We start from the raw sequence: 22,494 nt of genomic DNA, 5'->3' as shown, positions 1-22,494 counted from the left end.
TTTTCACTCCAGAGATCATCGACATTGTCAACATGACAAACCTGAATGGAAGACGTGCAGTGCGAAACTGGAGAGATATCGATGACACAGATGTGAGAGCATATACTGGACTCATGATTTTGGCTGGTGTCTATCGGTCCAAGGGGGAATCCACATACAACCTCTGGGATGACCAAAGTGGACATGCAATCTTCCGGGCCACCATGAATCACACCAAATTCAGGGTAATCAACTCCACCCTCCGGTTTGATGACAAGCTGAACAGACCTTCCCGTCTCAGAGAGGACAAGCTTGCCCCTATCTGCTCAATCTGAGAGATGAAGACGCAGCGCCTCCCGATGCTTTTCAACCCTGGGAGAGATGTGTGTGTTGATGAGCAGCTTGTCCCTTTCAAAGGCCGGTGCAACTTTCGCCAGTGTATGCCAAGCAAGCCGGCAAAGTATGGCTTGATAATCTGGGTCACTGCTGATGTTGCCACTTCCTATGCCTGGAAGTGCCAGATTTATACAGAAAAGGCTGCTGGCAATGCTGTGGAGGGAAAATGTGTCGTCCTGGACATGACAGAGGACCTCCAAGGGGTCACTGTCACATGTGATAATTTTTTTTTTACATCATATTCACTTGTGCAGGAACTTCTGAAGAGGAAAGTGGCCCTGGTTGGGACCATAAGAATAAATAAGCCTGAGCGTCCACCCAAACTCCTGCAGCTGAGAGGGAGACCTGTCCTGTCCTCTGTTTTTGCGTTCACAAAGACAACCTAAGGGGTGAGCTTCATTCCCAAACGGGGGAAAAATGTACCCCTTCTCAGCAGCAAATATCGAGACACAGCTGTCAATGAGGATGAGAAAAAGAAACCTGTGATCATCACAGATTATAGCCACTGTAAGGGAGGTGTTGACTACTTGGACAGGACATGAGCCTTTACACATTTATTACAGCATGCATCTTTTCCAAATTTAGCCTACTTATTCTTGCTGAAATATGGGCTTGTCTGAAATATACTGTATTTGGTGATTTTATTTATTTTAGTATTCAGTTGGCTTATTTGTTATTTTGGTCTTTTGTAGGTAACCAGCACCTACAGCGTCAGACAGAAGACCTGTTGGTTTCCACAGGTTCTTTTCTTCAACATGATCAATGTGTCTGCCTTCAACTCCTTTGTGCTTTTTACTGCTGTGGATCCTTCCCCTGAACGCACGCACGCACAGACACACAGACACACACACACACACACACACACACACTTTTTGTTCTATAAATTACTCCAAAGTTTCTAAATTGTTAAAATGTATATAGCTTGTTAACATTGATCAATATTCTGATTTTCTGTGACAATCACACATATTAACATATCAGTAACATACTGTTCTGTTTTGAATGTTCAATTTGATTTTGAATGTTGATTGTGGTTCACAGAATTGTGGAAGTATTTAAAATAAATATTCACTGATAAATCTGATGCCGATTTAAAAATGATTTCAGTGGAAAAGTGTAAATAGTATTGCTGTAGTATTTTTACAGATGCTTTATCACCAAGAAATGACAAGCATTTTGTGCAGAGGCCTATAATGGGGAAATGGTTGATTTTAGTAGTGAACAGTAAAAATGACAAATTTTACTATAATTCTCAAAAATGAAACCCCAACATTACAGAATACATGATTTTATTTTGTAATGGCTATGAGATTAAAAATGTGGTTTTAATGGGACTCAATGGGACGTTTTTGTCCGCTAATGACTTAAGAGGGTAGTAAGTTTTAAATCTGATGCTACACAGAAACTAATAATGCATTCAAGTCAATATTTTGGCTAATCTTTGACATATCCAAGACTGATTTTTAAAAAATCCCCCAGCCATCCAACATTTGTTATATGGAAAATAACTAATTTTTGTGTGTTTTTTTTCATAAAAAATATCAGCATCATGTAATCAAACTGGCATTTAAGGGTGATCAGGACTGAAGTTAATCAAAAGATCTGACCCAAAAAAACAGAAAAAATATTAATCTGTACTTTTTTATAGCAGTTTTTGGAAGCGGACATGCTAATGACTTAAAGAGGCAACAGATAGAATTCGTTTTTTTGTAGCTTGGCGCCACCTAGTGTCAGCAGTGTTGCTCGCACTGTCGCAATGACCAAATTGACCGTAATTTCTGTCCAAAGGCTGCTGTAGAATGGCAACGAGGATGTCAGCCGACCAACACTCGCTACCCGGTCCCTGGTTGTGGCCAGCTAGGAGTTAACTAGCAGCCAGTACAGTACAGTCCTCTCGTCTAGCTAACATTTAGCCGTGTTACTTACTGATCCATCAGAGAGAAAGCTAGCTGGACATCGGTTTTGAAGCTTCTTTGGTCACGGAGCTCCCTCCATCTTTTGATTGCCTGAGGTTTACTCTTGTTTTTCCTCTTCTTTTATCACTCTCCTTTTTGCTCTTCTTTGCCTCCTCAGACAGAGGAGCTAATTTTCTTTCGCTAGGCTGTTTTTCACTCGTCTCCAAAATTTGTTCGTCTGCCATTGTGCCCATGACTCAACTATCTCATGCCCAGCTCCTCATAAGAACTCGCTCCAGTCCCTGATTAGCTGACCAACCAGTTTCGCAATACATGACGCGTTTCCTGCCGCAAAGCAGATTTTTTCCACGAAATTTCGGCACTGGTGGCAGAAACTTATTGCAAAGATTGCAAAGCCACTAAGTAACCTATGTAAATGCTGATAGTCTGATTTTACTGTGGCCACTACCCTGTGCAACCCACATTATTTTCATAATGATATATTTAGGAAAAAATGCTGTCTGTTGCCTCTTCAACTGTTTTTTATTTTGGGAACAGACTGACCATTGCTGCAGAACACTAGCCTCATAGCACCCTGGGTGCTGTTGGGAATAGAATGATTTTATGTGTTTTACTATAAGTTGTGTTTCACTATATAAGTTTTAGATGTGTGAACAATGAGAATACTGAGATGATTTCAGCTGATCTGAATGTGTTTGCTTTGCAGAAGTGGAGAAGTACAGGAGAGGAAGAGACATGAAGTCTGAGGAGCACTCTAAGCAATGCTTAGATAATTAGTTTCATATATGGTAAAAAGAATAGAAAGTGATATACAGATAGTAAGGTACAGCACGTGTAGGGAGTTGTGTTGTTCTCTTGTCTTTCAAAACAGGAACCACGCCCCCACCGCCAGCGGGAAGGAGTCAGATTAACACGAGGCAGGGGCGTGGTGTGGTGAAGGAGGAAGTGGAACTGCCAATGAGAAGAGGACAACACCTTGCGTGCACAATGACACTCTGTTACGCTCAAATATACTGGGTCAGGGAAAGGACAGGAGGTCAGACTTCGTGAACTGACACACCTTTGTTGTTCGTCAGGGACGTGAAGTTGAGACCCAGAGCTCTGTAATTTTATTCCTTTACTGCTTAATAAACTACATTAACTGAGACCGAATATCTTCTCCTATTGCTTCATTAAAGAACACGCAGGACTGAGCTCACACATAGCACATTGGAGAGTAGGATGAGACTCTTAGTCCAACAGTGCCTTGGTTGTTGATATTCTGGGATGCTGAACAGGACAGTTTGGATAGTCTCTTTCAAAATACTACAGCAGTACAAACAACACTATCAACGGTATCACTGTCCGAGGGCTGCCGTAGAATGGCAACAAGGATGTCAGCCGACAAACACTTGCTACCCGGTCCCTGGTTGCAGCGATTTGCGATGCTGGCCAGCTAGGAATGAACTAGCAGCCAGTACAGTACAGCCCTCTCTCGTCTAGCTAACATTTAGCCGTGTTACTTAACGTTACTGATCCATTAGAGAGAAAGCTAGCTGGACATTGGTTTTGAAGCCTCTTTGGTCACGGAGCTCCCTCCATCTCTTGAACGCCTGACTGAGGTTTACTCTTGTTTTTCCTCTTCTTTTATCACTCTCCTTTTTGCTCTTCTTTGCCTCCTCAGACAGAGGAGCTAATTTTCTTTCGCTAGGCTGTTTTTCACTTGTTTACAAACTTTGTCCATCTGCCATCGTGCTCCTGACTCAACTACAACCAACTACAAAATTCGTCCCCGGTGGCAGAAGCTTATTGCAAAGCTTGCAAAGCCATTAAGTAACCTATGTAAACGCTAATAGTCTGATTTTACTGTGTATACTACCCTGTGCAACCCTGTGCGACATGCCATCATGTAAACAATACAAGTCATCACGTTATAAAGTGAAACGTTTCACCATATAACATGATAAATAGCATATCCTTATGTTATTATATGAAGCATCCATAGCACAAAATAATATAACTTTAGTTTATGAAGAGATAAGATGGGGTCCTCTCCTCTCCTCTCCTCTCCTCTCTATGCTTTACTCACAAGTATGAGTGTGAATTGGATATGAAGCATCCATAGCACCAAATAATATAACGGTAGTTTCTAAAGAGCAAAAAAAATAAATCAGCAGCAGCGGTCATATTTCAGCAGCGGAGCACCACCGCTGCTAGTTGCATATAGGGGAAACACTGTTGCTCAATGCTCACTGTTTTGGAATACACAGTATTCTTCCAAATTAGTGTTAGTGTATTTTAATATTGAGAATTTCGCTTCGACAAACTCACTCTTTTTTGACCATACACCTGTTTGCATCCATGAGAATAATGCCCAACAACATTGCTCAAAAAATTGCTCTGTGTATCATCAGTCTAACAGTTGTGAGTCAAAATGAATGAGGGCTGCGCAATATTAGACAAAACTGACAATGCGACGACGATTTTGTATACTGCCATATGTATTGCAATATACAGTGTATTGCAATAACTTGAATAGCTCTATTTGGAAAGAAGTCATCATTTGTGCTTTGGAAAGGCTGTATTTGCATGAAATATACATTTTACAATCAAACTGTCATGGAAATTGAGAACTTCACAACCTAAAGGATTAACCAGCAAAATAAGTATGGCATATTGCCTTTGACTAATATTATATCGATATGATGAACTTATACTGCGAGTCTCACAATGTGACTATTGCACAAGAACACATTGCGATGGTGATGCTCTAATGATATTGAGCAGCCCTAAATTGAATTGAATTCTATGGTTCATCATACAGAAATAACCTGTTTTTGGATTGGATTTATGACCCCTGGACCATTTTTGCACTGCATAGTGACCCCCATCAAATTGTTGGAAGTAACTAAGTAACTTCTACTTTAAGTACATTTTAAACTAACTACTTTTTACTTTTACTTGAGTAGATTTTTAAAGGGTAGCTTTACTTAAGTACTTAAGTAGAATTTCATCAAAGTAAAGGAATTTCTACTTGAGTAGAATTTTTCAGTACTTTTTCCACCTCTGAGCATGACTTGTAATTAGCCACTGATGCAACTTGGATTGCAACGGTGGAGATGTTGAATTGTGACAGGCTGAAATGATCTTGCTTCAATCAAAGACCTACTTTGTTGTTTGTGTGTGAACATTAACCTTTGACATCTAAAATAAAACTTAAACAGCCAACATCAAGAGGGTAGACTTACCTGTCACACTGCTACTACACTGTAATCATCATCAGCCTTGTGAAATGACAGTGACACTGTGTGGGTGATGCAGAGTGCAGACCTGTCAAACCTTCTTCAGGGCCAGGCAAACAGTCCATGCTGACAAGACATAAAGAGGAACATTGTCACGTCAAACGTCCAGCACAGCCAGACTTTCTGAGCACATTAGGCATGTAACAGTACACCATATAGAGTGCTAATGTCTCTATCAGCATGTTTTGGAGTTATTTGTCAACTTGTGGCCAAAAATTGATGAAAGCAGATTTCAAAGCCAGTGTCATAGAGACAGGTGGACTTGGACATGCATATGCAAACTGTTTTATATCATGTGCACCCTCTCTGCCAAGCTGTGTGGGCTGATCTGTAGCCTTAACTGGCTCTGGGGGCTTCCTCCACCCTGGGATCTGCTGAGGCAGAGGAAGTGGTCCATGTCCACCCACGTCTTTCCCACACATCCCCTTTCTGGTCGGCCTGGGGTCAGCGTGGGTCAGCGCCTCTCTGCCAGCTGCTATCACTCACGGATGAATCCACAAAGGAAGACACCAAACATGCTGAGAGTCATACACGTGTCCCTTTGATGTATGTGCTCACACACACTAAAATATTTATAACAGAGGCCCAGAGCCACTTTGATTGCTCAACAAAAAGGTGCTGTCGTAAAGCAGTACTTGGGCATCCTGCATTGCAAGTCTCGAATCGCAAGTTGTAGGGGGGATTCTTAAAATTACTTTTTCTTCATGAAACGTAATAACCCAAAGTACCACTCTGTTTACAGTGTTTAACATATACACAAAGCATCTCTGAACTTGCCTCAGCCTGTGCCATATTGGAGGGTTGTTACATGCTCTACAAGTGCATCACACAAAATTAACATTTAAAGATTAGAGAGCAAAATGGAGATGAGGATATTCAGACACTGATTTGACCAGCTGTTTGTTTGAGGCATACTGAAGAGGCCCATACTTCAAGACTGATGTAAGCTTAAATGGATAGTTTGAATTAATTGGTAGTGGGGCTATGTAAGGTAGTTATCTATGGCCGGTGTATTACCTTCAGTTAATGGCAGTTGGCAATGTTCCCAGTTTGGAGAAGCATATGGGAGTCCCACCATGGTAGATGTGCAATACAAAAAAAAATCCATATAAGAGTAAGTGGATGCTATATTTTGAATATATGCACTGCTTTACCTTGCTGTCAGACAGCTCTTTCTTCTGGCACTACATTTCTACATTTTTCTCAGCCGGAGCCCCTCTATATTCCTATGCAAAAGCCCAACTGTGCCGTGCACTGTATTATACTCCAATCAATCAATCAATCAATCAATCAGTCAGTCAGTCAGTCACTCAATCAATCATTTATGTGTCACATGGAATTATACAAAGTAAAACTCCAGTGAAATGTGAGCCCATCAGCTCCTTTAACTTATGTACTGTAATTTAGTCCTTTTTTGCGTTGTCTTTGATTGTTCAGTTCCAGTGTCAGACACCAATGAAAAAAGACGTCCTTTCATGTCAGCACAACATACCATTATTGTGGGAAACGCGGCTGGACGACAACATAAGTGAAGGGGGTGAAAAGTTTGAGTAGGGCAGGTGGGAGAGGTGGTGGATGGGTCCAAAAACCACAAACTTTCATCTGAGAGGCCAGTGTTCGCTTCCCATAAGATTGTAAAGCCAAACCATGTTCTTTTTTTCTAAACCCAATCATGTACATGTGTTGGCTGAATGTAACCATGTGCGTTTGTTAAAGGAAAACCAAAAGAAAATCAATTTGGGGTGTTGTACTGATGTAGTATTTTGAAAAAGACTGTGCCCGAACTGTCCCATTCAGCGTCCCAGAATATCAACAACCAAGGCACCCAGGGTGCCATGAGGCCAGTGTTCTGCAGCAATGGTCAGTCTGCTCCCAAAATAAAACACAGTTGAATTTGTTACTTTTTAAGACTTCCTTTTTAAAGGGACAAGGGACTTCTCAGGACATTTTAATTTTTAAGACAGTTTTAAAAGACTATTTTAACTTTGGTCATTTACATGTTTCTCTAAATTTGCGGTATTTATTAATGAATTGTTACTTTTAACTTTACTTTAAACTGTCACTCCTCCTTGAGTGTCCAGTTTGCCTCCCACCTAATCAAAAGAATCCCTTTTAGTGAATAATCCTTAACGCTTATACCCCTGTTACAAATACAAATGCTCTACAGTTGAAAAATGTAGTGCCAAAGGAAAGGTCTGTCTGACGGCAGGGTAGTGAAAATATTCTCAATATATCGTCCACTTAAACAGATAGTGTGTTACAGTCGGTAGGCCATGGCAAAAATATGTTTTGCTGCTGCCCCCATCCACAACAATTCATTGCTTAGCTTCCATGACAGCCATCTGTTGTATGTTATATACTGCTCATAAGTACATACAGCCCCACTTCAAAAGATCCAAACTATCCCTTTAACTTTAACCTTTCACAAGGTATACATAAATTAACTTCCACAGTCTGCCGAAGCCCACATATGCACCCTTGCCTCATACACTAAAAAGGGGAAACTCAGCAACATGTATGTATATAAGTGCAATCAAATCAGGTATACATAAACTGCAACTGTTCCATGACATTTCACCCACTTCCCCAATGTTCTCAGTAATGAAATGTTGAGGTTCATGAGTGGCTTTCAAGACGAGGCTGTCTGGATCTGACAGATGACCTTCAGACGCTCCTCCATTCATCATCACGTGAGAGGAAACGGCATTCAACCCAGTTCCCGCTACGCTCAGCCTGTTCTTTATTGCGCAGTAAAACAGGAATCATGCCGTTCCCAGTTCTCATGTTGCACAGAGGAAGTAACAAACCTGTTCCTGAGAGGGCCCTTGTTTGGTTGTTTTTTATTGTGTAATGCAGTGATAATAGAGTAAGTCAAAACAGGTGTAGACATAAAGACAGTTAAGAAAGGTACAGAGCCCCTTAAAGGTCAAGTCAGGAAATTTTTTTTGGACTGACTTTTGCGTCCCCTTGCAATACTTTTGCGTTACCTCACAATACATTGCGTTACCTGTCAATAAATTTTGCGTTCCCTCACAATACTTTTGCGTCCCCTCGCAATAGTTTTGCATTCCCTTGCAATAACATTTTGGATTCCCATGAGCCACCATTGTCACTTCCTCTTAGATGCCCGCATTGATCGGTGACCAACGTAAACTTGTATAAAGCTGGCAAGATCTCCTTTTAAACTGTAGTGTTGTTATTATTGTCTTTTGTGCCGTTGTAAGTAGCCTGCTTAATTAGGTTCGGGACCCGGCACCGTGCTGGTTTTGTGTCAGTCGAAATGCGCTATTTGTGACTCCAGGCCCAACTCTGCCACTAACTGGCCACTCTGACATTCTTCATAATTCATAAAGAACGTTAGTGTAAAACATAGGCCTAACAGAAACATGTGTTCGTTTGGGGACAAGTTAGTGGTCACGTTACTCGTTCCACAGGCAAAGGACCCCGGACACATACAGTAAATACACCAGTTAACTTTTAACATACGTGAGTCTTTGTGACTCTTGGCTCTTGTCCCCTGACTAACGCTTGTTTCTGTTTCACTGTGTCCAGAGTTTATGACATTTACCAGGAGAGCTAGAGCCATTTGACTAAAGCTGACATTATTACTGCTGTAGCATGATGTTATTAGGCTGGCATGGTGCCGGTTCCCGCACCTAATTACGTAAGCTACTTACAACGGCATGAAAGACAATAATAACAACACTACAGTTTAAAAGGAGATCTCGCCAGCTTTATACAAGTTTACGTTGGTCACCGATCAATGTGAGCATCTAAGAGGAAGTGACAATGGTGGCTCATGGGAATCCAAAATGTTATTGCAAGGAAATGCAAAACTATTGCGAGGGGACGCAAAAGTATTGTGAGGTAACTCAAAATTTATTGTGAGGGAACACAAAAGTATTGCGAGGTAACGCAAAATTTATTGTGAGGGAACGCAAAAGTATTACGAGGTAACGCAAAAGTCAGTCCAAAAAAAATCTCCCAACTTGACCTGTAAGGGGCTCCATAAGTTGCAGCCATTTTTAACTCCACCTGGAAAATCTTATAGCCACTTCTGTTTGTTATAGTGTACCGTGCTCCTGGCCTGTATTCTGAATTTGTATCTGAATTCTCAGAGTTTTTATCGAGTTTAGTTCTTAAATCAGATCGGCCGGCGACCACGAGGGGGCGAGGGGGGGCAATGCCCCCTCAGTTTGATTTTTTGCTCCCTCAGTTTAAGTTTTGTGTACCATAGTAAATCTGCAAAAACAACAAAAATACTGGTCCAACCGACCAGTATTTTTGTTGTTTTTTAACATAGGGTTATGGTGTTTGAAAGGAGAATTAAAACCCCCCTGTTATTTGCGGTCATTTCAGAACCATGGACAGCGCCGTTTGTTGCGCATTGTATTAGGTTTGGCCTCACGGCGTACCATAGAATGTGATTTAAGCTAGCTTGCTTGCTAAATAGTTTGGTCAATTTATTTTGACAGCATTAGTGTGTTCTTTGCCCAAAACGCAGTTCAAGCCAAAGATGGATATAGGAACGTGGTTCTGTAAAAAAGAAAAAGAAAATAAACAACAACAAAAAAAAAAATACTACAGAAGAGACTGCTGCCGAGGCCAGTGGCTCCTCGCTTACTCAGAACATACAACAAACAAACGAGAAGGCTGCAACTCTACTGAGGAAAGGTAAGACAGAATGCAGCTGGTTTATTTTTCTATGTTCTATGTCACACATGTTTTTTTCTGCTGGATATGTCAGACATGCATCCAGAGATAGCAGGATGATTGATGATGAATGAGTTTTGAAATCGGGGACATCCAGTTTTGGATGACTGATTAGGCTAGTGGAAAAACTGTGAAGATTCATGACATGATAAAAATGAAAAGAAAAAAGCTGGAAATATACACATTATTTTAGGCATATTTGTAAAGCCTCTCAATTAATGTAGAAACTTGGTGCACATGCATGAGCGTTTCCACTCCATATTTATTCATATATGGATGAATATGCCCTGAACCAGCTTTCATACCAATTTGCCGCTCGCTCCACCTGTCTGTCTGACTGTAAGCAGCATCTGTCATGAGACAAACATGAAAGAAGACTTGCAGTTTATTGTGTTTCACCGGCAAAGAGCTGCCATTACGCGCGACAGTTACGCACGGCTGCGCGCTCTTTATGACTCACTGTGAACCTATGTTGCATAAAAAAGATTTGCCCCCTCGTAATTTTTAACCGCCCCCTCAATAACTCCATCCTGGCGCCGGGCCTGAATCACATAAGTTATTATTGTAGGTGATTTTAATATTCATGTTGACGTTGATAATGATTCCCTCGCTACTACGTTTATCAGATTATTGGACTCCATTGGCTTCAGTCAGGGTGTATATGAACCTACTCACTTTTTTAACCATACCCTCAATCTAGTCCTGACATACGGAACTGAAAATGAAAACTTGTCTTTCCACAGAATCCCTCTCTATCAGATCACTACTTAGCTTTTGATTTCTTTCTACTTGATTATACGCCACTCAGCAACAGTTACTATACTAGATGTTTATCAGATATTGCTGTAGCAAAATTTAAGGAAATTATTCCACTGGATTTAAATTTAATATCTTGTCCCTCTGTAACAGCGGTTCCCCATATTACCTTCAAACTTTCCCAAATTGATAATCTTGTCAATAGTGCTGCAGGCTCGCTGCGAACAACACTCGACTCTGTAGCTCCTCTTAAAAAGAAGTTAACAAAGCAAAGAAAGTTCGCTCCTTGGTATAACTCTCAAACCCAAAAAATTAAAACAAATATCACAAAAAATGGAAAGGAATTGGAGTTAGAATTAGAATCTCGTCTGGTCTGGGAAGACAGTCTCAAAACGTATAAGAGGGGCCTGCGCAATGCCAGAGCAAACTATTACTCAGCATTAATAGAAGAAAATAAGAACAACCCCAGGTTTCTTTTCAGCACTGTAGCCAGGCTGACTGAGAGTCACAGCTCTATTGAGCCTTGTATTCCTTTAGCCCTCAGCAGTAATGATTTTATGAGCTTTTTTAACGACAAAATTCTAACTATTAGAGGCAAAATTCATGATCTCTTGTGCTCAGACAGTGCTGCCCTCAAACACAGAGACCTGCTATATATTTAGATTGCTTCTCCCATATTACTCTTCAACAACTGACCTCAATGATTTCTTCATCCAAGTCATCAATGTGTCTCTTAGACCCCATCCCAACTAGGAAGTCTTAACTTTAGTTAACACTTACATATTAGACATGATCAATATATCTTCATTAAAAGGCTATGTAACACAGTCTTTTAAGGTAGCTGTAATTAAATCTTTTCTAAAAAAGCCCACCCTGAATCCAGAGATGTTAGCCAACTATAGACCAATATCTAATCTTCCCTTTATGTCAAAGATCCTTGAGAAAGTAGTCGCAGACCAGCTATATGATTTTCTCCATGATAATAATTTATTTGAGGAATTTCAGTCAGGATTTAGAGTGCATCATAGCACTGAGACAGCACTAGTTAAAATTACAAATGATCTTTTGATTGCTTCAGACAAAGGACTCGTCTCTGTACTTGTTTAATTAGATCTTAGTGCGGCGTTTGACACAATTGACCATCAAATTCTACTGCAGAGACTGGAACACTTAATTGGCCTAAAAGATTCTGCGCTAAGCTGGTTTAAATCTTATTTATCTGATCGTTTTCAGTTCGTTCACGTTCACAATGAATCATCTTTACATAATAAAGTTTGTTTTGGAGTTCCACATGGTTCTGTGCTCAGACCAATTCTCTTCACTTTATATATGCTTCCCTTAGGTAACATCATTAGAAATCAGCCAAAAGAAAAGGATCAATTAACTAAATTTCAAAAATGCCTTAAAGACATAAAATCCTGGATGAACTCCAATTTCCTGATGTTAAATTCAGACAAAACTGAAGTTATTGTTCTCGGCCCCAAACAACTCATTAACTCTTTATCTGATGATATAGTTTCTCTGGATGGCATTGCTCTGGCCTCTAGCACGACCATAAGAAACCTCTGAGTAATATTTGACCAAGATTTGTCTTTTAACTCCCATTAAAACAAGCCTACAGGCTTTGTTTTTTCATCTGCGTAATACTGCAAAAATTAGGCCTATACTGTCCCAAACAGATGCAGAAAAATTGGTCCACGCTTTCGTTACCTCTAGGCTGGATTACTGTAACTCCCTATTATCAGGTAGCTTTCCAGCTAATTCAGAATGCAGCGGCATGTGTGCTGACAGGAACTAAGAAACAAGACCACATTTCTCCTGTTTAAGCTTCTCTGACTGGCTTCCTGTAAATTCCAGAATTGAATTTAAAATCCTTCTCCTAACTTACAAAGCTCTAAATGGTCAGGCTCTGTCATATCTCAGAGATGTTGTTGTAAGCTACTGTCATTACTGTCTGCCCTGCATCTCTCTCTCTCTGTCTCTCTGTTTCTGTCTCTCTTTATGTATCATTTTGTCATATGGATTACTGTAAATTTATAATGCTGATCTGTTCTGTACGACAACTATTACATTTCTGTCCGTCCTGTTAGAGGGATTCCTCCTCAATTGCTCTTCCTGAGGTTTCTACCTGTTTTTCCTTGCTGGACCCGCTGTGAGGGTCCTAAGGACAGAGGGATGTCGTATGCTGTAAACACTCTGAGGCAAATTGTGATTTGTGATATTGGGCTTTATAAATACAATTGATTGAACTGATTGTTTGCAGCTAAAAAATATGTGTATGTGTGTCTATAATATGTGCGTATGTGTCTTTAACATCATAACAAAGTCAAAGGCATGTGATAATGTGAGGCAGAAATATATATCCTGAAGCTTTTGGGAAACAGCATTTCAATAATATAAAATATTTCCAGGTACTGTATCTCAAAAAAAAAAAAAAAAAAATAACACATATCATTTCTGTGTTATGTAGGCCTACCTTTGCTTCTCGGGCTGCTCCCTCAGAGTAGCCCTGTGCAGCTGTGTGCTGTTCACTACCATCTTTTGAGATCCCACAGACTGCGTGCCCACTGAGACGGTTTGTGGATGGTCCATTTGGCATCCCACATCCTGGAATCTGGCTGTAGTGGAGAGGTGTTTGGCACCAGGGCCCTGCTGTGATGTACTCTAAAAGACAAAGAAAATTCAGTAACTTAAACTCATATTGCACCAAATGAAAACAGTCAAAATCTAAAACGCTAAACAGTGTGGTCTCCTGTAAAATCAGCAAACCACACATACCTATTCAAAGTCATGTAGAGACTGACATACACACAGCGTCCTTTCATCACATAAATACCTCCTCAGCTGTATAAATCAGAGTAACTACAATGTTTGCTAATGATATTGTGAATGGCCTCCATGTAACAGAGCTCCAAGTAAAAAACACATTGTACATCTTCCATAAAACGTATGTTAAAAGCCAATTCACAATCAAACTCTGAGTGCAGCCACACATTTTGACAAATAAATGCAGGTCTTAATTCAACCCCAGGGCCCTATTCCAGAAAGGAAGATTAGTGAAAACTCTGACTATGTTCAACATTCTTTACTACTTTCAGATCAACTGAGGACAGAAATCATTTATTTCAGATGCCATTTATTTGTCTTTATTCTTTATTTCCTGTAAATAAAAAGTGCTTTATTATTATTACATATAACTTATTTGTATATAACACTGATTTTCCAACAGTAAGAGTAACAGCAAGTAACATCATCCATCTTCAGGTCTAACTCACCTTAACTGGTGTTCCAGTATCTGAATCTCTAGTTTTGTCTTTGTCATTTGTAGTTTAATGTGGTCCACTTGGAGGTCCTTCACAGCTCCTTTACAGGGAGCTATGGAGAGACAAAAACAGGCACTTTTAATTAATGTCTGAGACCCTGTAAAAGTTGTCTGAGAGCTCAAATGTCTTGGGGTGCCCAACTTTTGCATGGTGCTCCTTTAATTTTTTTTCACTCTAAAATTGTACAAACAAAAATAATAGGCTACACTGATGTTGCTTAAAATGTAATACGCATGTAAGTATATGCTGCATTTAAAAACATAAAACAATCAAACAAGTAACACATTCTGATCAAATTTATTTTCATAAACTACTAATAAATAAAGATATATATTAGAAAATATAAATGTGCTGTATTGTTAATTGTTAATGCACAGACACTACTGTAATTTCCCTGATAGATATACTTTCTGTTTGTATGTTTTTTGATCTATTTATTTTTTTATATTTGTTTGTTTTTGACTTGACTGCTCTCATCTCCTGGGGACACTGTAACCTCTCTCAGCACTGACTGTGTCCTGTGAAGCAGCTGTGTTGACCAGAGGGAGGAGCTCTAGGCCTGCTTACTGTCAACCTTAGAATACAAAGCAGGAGCTGATAGCCTCACGGATTTTGCATGATACTTCATCACAGTCAGTTAAATAGCAGCTTTGCTATAACACAGACACACCGCTCTACTGCTGTTCTCTCTAATGAAGCTCAGCGTAAGTTCAATCAGGAAGACCTTCTCTGTGCTCACCCTTTCACATTTCTCTCCATCCCACTCTCGCTACTCCCTCTATTCAGCTGACTATGGGTGTTCACTCCTCTTGTTATCCAATCACACTTTGCCACGATCTCTCAGCCAATCAGGATACCACTGCAAAATTTTCTTCTGCTGATGCCAGCCGTCATTTTAGGCAGAATCTTTGCACCGGCAATTGCTCACCTTACCTTTTTACTTTGCAGTCTCTTCTTGATAGTAACAGCCTACTTCGATTCCTCAGCAGCAGCGGAATCATCTCTCACTCATCACGTCCTTCAGTTCAGGCAATTGCACCTGTTACAAGTCAGTATTGTCAACGCGCAACTTCAGCCTTTGTTTATATCTCCAGTCTCAATCTCAGTGTCCTGTGCGGATTCAAGATGTGGGCCCAAATTACACGTAACATGATCTGTTGCTTCGGGACACTTTGCATACGTACACCTGGATTGCCACGCACAGTCCCCGGTTACTCCAGCCAAGCTTGCCATGCACACCTTGTTTCCGTCCCTGGATATGCTTCAGCCTCTGCCTCGTCAGCATCCTCATCACTGCAGGCCTCCACATGCAGCCGGCCACCACATGCAGCCGGCGCTTCATTATGCCTCCAGCCTCTCTCCAGCCTCCCTCCAGCCTCTCTCCAGCCTCTCCAGCCCCGGTGCACCCCGGTCCCTCACAGCAAGGGAGCCGGCGGTTCAAGCCATCCGATCAACAGCTGCCCTCACTGTTTAAGTTAAGTGTGTCTTGTATGATCTGCCTTTAATCCATTTAGTGCTGCAGACAAATATTATCACTGCATCATTAATATGAAGTGATTTATTTCATCCTCCTGTCACCCCTCGTTTCAATGGGAAAACAGTTACCGTAATACTGTAATAGCGACGGGCCTCGATTTTTGGTACATTGGGTTTCATCAAAGTAAGCATATAAAGCAGGCACATTATGCCTTCTGCTCACAATGGTATCTGCTCATTTCAAGATAAGCAACTTTTCCTCTTCGTCTTCATTCATAAAAATACATAAATTTACGTGTGTATCATCATCTTATCACACTTCCTGTATCATTTCAAGTTAAAAGCCCTTCAGCGATTCTACAGTGTGGGTTTTATTGGTGACCGACAGAGAATATACTATTATCTGGCACAAACAATTAAAAACGCACTCATTATAGTACTTGTATTTACTCACATTCCTTTACTTTCAGGAAACATAGCACAGTTTGCATGCATGTCTATGCACGTGCTCTCACATCAGTTGTTCATCAGGTGGCGGTTCTTTAAAGCTGCTAATATTTGATATCTTGCATTCGCTGAGTTATGGCGTTTAGCTAGTCTGTATGAATAAGTAATTAAATGGGTGTTTCAAATTGATAAATATTAGAAAATTGAAAATAGAATAAGAATTAAAGACAAATATATAAATAAATAATACTATGTGGGCAATAATTGATAATAGGCCTACGTGTATAGTTTAAGCAGAACGAATAGTGTACACATTCAAGTAAATCAAGGACAGGAGGATGCTGGGTGCTGGAAGCCCTCTAAGCTAATTGAGATCGTGATATTGGTACTCATAGATCAACTTCTAATTGAATCAGTTTAACTAATTGTTCAGCCCTTCCAGGTTTGCTCTGTGATTTGGTTACAATGAACTTGTCTGACTACTCCGTAAAGCACTTCGGGTTGCCTTTGGGTTTGAAATGTGCTATAGGCCTAAATAAAACTGCGTTGTCTTTCCAAGACAGGGTTTGATTAGTAAATAAAAAAAATAAAACAACAATAAATAAATAAATAAAATAAAATAAAATAAAATACCCAAAGGATAAGTCTCGCGCCTCGATTGCAGTCCCATCCTACCTCCTTCTCCCTGCTGTGTTGTCTTTTATCATATGCACAGTATACAGAAGCAGCCAGTGGCACGGGGGAATGTTGCTGTTTTGTGCTATGACCTATTTAAGTGCTGGAAGTTGTTATTTACGTGACAACGCCTGAATGCAACACAGGTTGCACTGTGCAAGCAGCCTGTTTGTCTGTGCGTAACAGCAGTCTTTTGATGGTTATTTACACACTGTCCATAACAATAACTATGTCAGGTAACAAACTGCACCCCAGGCTCGGGTCGGGTTTGGTCAGGAAAATGCTCTAGCGTACTCACCTGTGCGTGCGTGCGCGTGCACACGTGTCTGTGTGCGCAATGAGACGGAGCCCTCTCCTCTCCTCTTATATGCTTTACTCACAAGTGTGTGAATTGACCTGGATATGAAGCATCGGTAGCGCCAAATAATATAACGGTAGTTTCTAAAGAGCTGAGATGGAGGGAAAAAAAAAAAGAAAAAAAATCAACAGCGGCGGTGCGCCACTGCTAGTTGCATATAGAGTGCCGAAGTCATGCCCCTCCCGGTGAAGCTCATGGGACCTTAGATCGGAAAAAATATGAATGGCAGTGAATGAGGAGAGAAATATTATCTTTTGGTCCCATTTGAGTTGTGACATGAAATCCAAATATGTTATTAATGAATTTAAAACATAACTTTTAAGGTCAAGAAAGTCATACTTTGTGGTAAAACTGTTGAGATATAAGCTTTTGAAAAAAACATAATTAGAAAAACTACATAGGAGGCGGTCGCGTATGTGACATCATAGCTTCGCTCGCTTCCTGCAGCTTGGAGTGAGTGCAACCTGGCACAAAACACACAGACATCTTCAATCATTAATCAATTAATCATAAAACAGTGGAATTTCAGTGGGGAGGCCAAGCTGCAGGAAGGGAGCGAAAGCTATGACGTCACATACGCGACCTCCTCCTGTGTACTCTTGAGTCTTTCTAATTAAAAAGCTTATATCTCAACAGTTTACCACAAAGTATGACTTTCTTGACCTTAAAATTTATGTTTTAAATTCATTAACAACATATTTAGATTTCATGTCGCGACTCAAACGGGAACAAAAGATAATATTGCTCTCCCCATTCACTGCCATTCATATTTTTTCCGATCTAAGGATGAGCTCTACTGGAAGGGGCGTGACTTCAGCACTCTATAGGGGAAACACTGTACTTCAAATCAGTTAGCTAGACCAAGCTGTACAGGAACGTAGAAATTGCACGCAGTACCATAAATATATATTTAAGAAGGCACAAACAGTACGTAAATTAAGTAATAAAAAGTTAAAGACAGAATATTTTGGTTGGCATCAAGCAATAAACTCAAGAATTGCAGTCAAGTTGACATGCTGTATTCTCACCTTCAGCAAAGGCTATATTTTTTACATAGACTCAGCGTCTTTGGGTTGACCACAAGCTTATGTTTTTGTTTTATCAAGCTGTGTTAGAAAGCATCATCAGGTTTGGCATGTCAGCGTGGTACAGTAATATCTCTGTTCACTCAAAAGGGGGCGGCAGTAGCTCAGTCCATAAGGACTTCGGTTGGGAACCAGAGGGTCGTCTGTCCCGTCCGGACCAAAATATGGAGCGTGGACTGGTGGCTGGAGAGGTGCCAGTTCACCTCCTGGGCACTGCCGAGGTGCCCCTGAGCAAGACACCGAATCCTCCAACTACTCGGAGCGCCTGTCATGGGCAGCCCACTCTGACATCTCTTCACTTGCATGTATAGGTCCAGTTTGTGCACGTGTGTGTTCGGACCTGTGTGCAATTGACAACAGAGTGTAAAATTACACACAGGTCCGAACTTAACCGTCTGGTCCAGACTGCAATGAAGGTCATAGGGAGGACTGAAAACTCCTTGCAGTCCATCTATGAAGAGTCTGTCCTCAGACTGGCACAGAGAGTAGTATTGGATCCCACTCACATCCTCAACTCGGAATATGTACTGTTACCATCTGGCAAACGATACAGAGCCCCCATCTGCATACTTAACAGATTTAAATATTCATTTGTCCCTACCTCTATTAGAATATTAAATAAGGTAACAGTTTGAGATGTGCAATATATGTTGATGCTGTGGTCTATCCCTTTAGGGGGCGATCACACAGAAATGAGACGCTAGAGACGCGACGCAGGTAAAACCATTGTTTTCCTATGATACGGTGCGTCTGACCGGCGTTCAAGCGTCTTTTTAGACAGCCGTTTTTCCGGCGTCATTTTAGACACGCGTTTTTGTAGATCCTTCTTTTTAGACGTGCGTTTTTAGACGCACGTAGACGCTGAAAAATTAAAATATTTTCAACTTGTTGAGCGTCAGACACCAGTAGCACCATTCATAATTGTCGTCATTGGCCCAGGCAGCCAATCAAATCCTCCTTCCTGTTTTGTTGTGGCAGTTACAGCAGTTTGGTCAGTTACGGCAGTTTACGGCAGTTACGAGCGACAGACAACACAATGCAATCCGAAGACGAGAAATTTATCCTGACAGTATTTGATTTTGAAGAATTATACAACACACGCACACCTCAGTACTCAAACAAACACTGGAGGAGACACACATGGAGCTGTGTGAGCAGCGTAACAAATTTGTCTGGTGAGTATAATGTAATTGATGACGACGATCGTCGTAGCAGCTAGTTAACTTTCAGATAGTGGGATATGTGAGAGGGCTGGTGACCTTATTTCGTAGTTCACAGTTTTTGTGCTGCGTTTTTATGTATGAAAAGTGTTATATAAACAAAGTTGGATTTGATTTCATAGCTCGTGATAGTTTCATGTAAGCTACTGTCTCTACTGTCTTTGAGGGAAACACTATATTCAAGGGGAGACATAGGGAGATGACAGGAGGTGTGTGTGTGTGTGTGTGTTGCGCTCCACAGGCGCTCCTTGCTAGTTTTTTTTGTCTGGCATGCATTGAATAAGCGCTTCCCCCGTTTCAAGCGTCTTTGAAGCGTCTGCATTTGTAGCGTCTCATTTCTGTGTGATCGCCCCCTTACTGTACTTGTATGGGAACATGTGGGAATGTGTGGGGCGGCAGTGGCTCAGTCCATAGGGACTTGGGTTGGGAACCGGAGGGTCACCTGTTCGAGTCCCCGTCTGGACCAAAATATGGAGCGTGGACTGGTAGCTGGAGAGTTGCCAGTTCACCTCCTGGGCACTGCCAAGGTGCCCTTGAGCAAGGCACTGATCCCCCCAACCGCTTGTGGCACCTCACCAAGGGCAGCCCCCTCACTCTGACATCTCTCCACTTTGTGCGTGTATAGGTCCTGTTTGTGCTTGTGTGTCTTTCAGACCTGTGTGTAATTGACAAGCAAGAGTGAAAACATTGAATTTCCCCTCAGGGGGATTAATAAAGTAAATAAACTAAACTAATATGGGTATTTATTGTATTTATTGCTGTGTGAATGAGCAGTATAGGTAGTATTGTATTTATTGTTGTGCATACGTGCAACTTTTGTTTATCTATGTATTTGTTGTGTTGTTGTGTTGTTTTGAGATTGTCTGCAGTTCAGTGGTATGCCACACTGCTCAGTTCTGGTAATCACAGTTCCCAGTCGTGAATAGTTTAATGTAATTTGAGCTGTCTTTCACAATTATATCCATCACAGATTCACTAATTCTAGAGCATCGTTTGTCTACTGCCTACAGCATACTCTCAAAGATGCCCATGCAATCTCTAATCCTTTTAGTGACACTCGTCCAGTACAATGGTAGGGCAATTATCATAAAGGACCCACCACATCTATTTGGGCAATAATCATGTGTTGGTAGTATCAATTAAGGCTGAGCAATATAGGGAAATAATAAGTAAATAGCAAAGTACCACCGTGGGTTTTTGGGGGGAGCCAGGTCTGGCCCCATTTTAGCACCATTTCATAAATCAAGTTTCTGCTCCCTGATTTCTCGCCAAGTCATTTGTATCTGTGCCTATTCTGCTGTACTCATTTATTCAAGTTGGCCGTGAATTAATGCAATACATTTGCGATGTTGTATGCACTTAGACCCTTGGTATTAAGGATTTCACACAAATGCTCTATCATGGTTTGTGGGACCTCATGCTGTATATACTGACACCCGTGGTCTTTGGACCTCATGCAAATGCTCTATCATGGTCTGTGGGACCTTGTGCTGTATACTCTAACACCCATGGCCTTCGGGACCTCATGCAAATGCTCATTCGTGGTCCTCGGGACCCCATGCAACATTTAATTTTTGTTGGTTGTGCGACCATTAATTTCTGTTTGTCATAAGGACTTAATTTCTGTTTGGTCATCGGATCTTATTTTACTGTCACCATTCTATTTAAGTTGGTCTTTTGATCTTAGTTTCTGTTCGGTCTATGACCTTTTATTTTTGTTGGTCTTCTGACCTTTTATTTTGTTCTACTGATGGTCTTAAGGACCCCAGTTTGTGCACCCAGGTCTATGGGACCTCATGCTCATACACGGTAATTTCTTTTTGGTTGCCGGACCTTATTTTGCTTTCATCATTTTATTTGAGTTGGTCTCATGACCTTAATTTCTGTTCGGTCTCATGAACTTTTATTTACGTTCGGTCCTTGTTGACCTTTTATTATCTTCTACATATAGGCCCAGGTCATTAGGACCTCGCACCAGTCATCGTAATTTAAGTTTGGTTGTTGGACCCTTAATTTCTGTTGCTGTCATGCTGAAAATTGCTGACTTTAATATATGTTTGGCTGCCGGACCTTAATGTTCTTTTTAACATTTTATTTAAGTTGGTCTTCTGACCTTAATTTCTGTGTGGTCCTACAACCTTTTATTTCAGTTGGTCCTCATTGACCTTTTATTATGTTGAACATATAGACACCCGTGGTCTGAAGAACCATGCACTTTTCAGCCTTCCTTTCTGGCATATCACTATTATTTCTGTTGTCACAGCTTACTTAATCTCTGGCTTTTATATTTGGTGGTTAGACCTCAACATGTTTGCTCTCTGCTTTACTTTTCAATCTATCATCTATAACGATCCATTATTTTGCAGCTCCCTAGCTGTCATTCCAGACATATTCCTACCACACATTTCTCATCAGAGTTGTACTATCTCATTCAGGGCTTATTTCTGTCATATACCTAACTATGCACATATTCATTCCATAGGCTTTCACGTTTGCTTTATGCACGTTTCTCTAGCTACGCATCTCCCCTTAATTTTATCATTACTTATTTATTACAAACCTGTTGCCTGCCAGTAAGGTAAAGATCACCTCATGTCAAATGTTCGGTTGTCCCTCTCCCTCCTTACTCTTCTTTTGGGGGGGTTCCCTATTCGACTATGGAGTCATCATCCTCACTCCATAGTTGAATAGGGAACCCCCCTCCTTAAATCAAACCATCTCTACGGGGTCTAATCGCCAAAGACTTTCCACATTCTTATTCATACGTTCACATGTTAATAAATATTCTTTTACAATTAAAAATGAGTCTCTCCTGATTGAACTGGAACAGAGAGCAGTAGAGCCATAATGAGGCTTGTAAAGTACAAGA

General features: G+C 40.8%; 1 protein-coding gene across 4 annotated transcripts in view; it reads left to right on the top strand.

Annotated features, from left to right (window-relative positions):
• LOC117266424 (alpha-N-acetylgalactosaminidase-like) overlaps positions 1-3,443 on the top strand; it is a 41,919-nt gene extending 38,476 nt beyond the window's left edge. For 2 of the 4 annotated variants that reach the window (XR_013492242.1, XM_078172019.1), the window contains one exon: positions 3,163-3,443. Coding sequence is in view for 2 of the 4 variants with exons in the window: in XM_078172019.1 (XP_078028145.1) it covers positions 3,163-3,202 (40 nt within the window). In the remaining 2 variants the exon portion in view is untranslated. Of the gene's footprint in view, positions 1-1,067 lie in introns of all 4 variants that reach the window. The other 2 variants (XR_013492241.1, XM_078172020.1) reach the window with 1 other exon arrangement.
• The last annotated feature ends 19,051 nt before the right edge of the window (positions 3,444-22,494 follow it).

The sequence above is a fragment of the Epinephelus lanceolatus genome, chromosome 10 (genome assembly GCF_041903045.1).
Source record: "Epinephelus lanceolatus isolate andai-2023 chromosome 10, ASM4190304v1, whole genome shotgun sequence".
Taxonomy (NCBI): Eukaryota; Metazoa; Chordata; class Actinopteri; order Perciformes; family Serranidae; genus Epinephelus; species Epinephelus lanceolatus.
The sequence above is the reverse complement of the archived record's forward strand: the minus strand, read 5'-3'. Positions and strand labels throughout refer to the sequence as shown.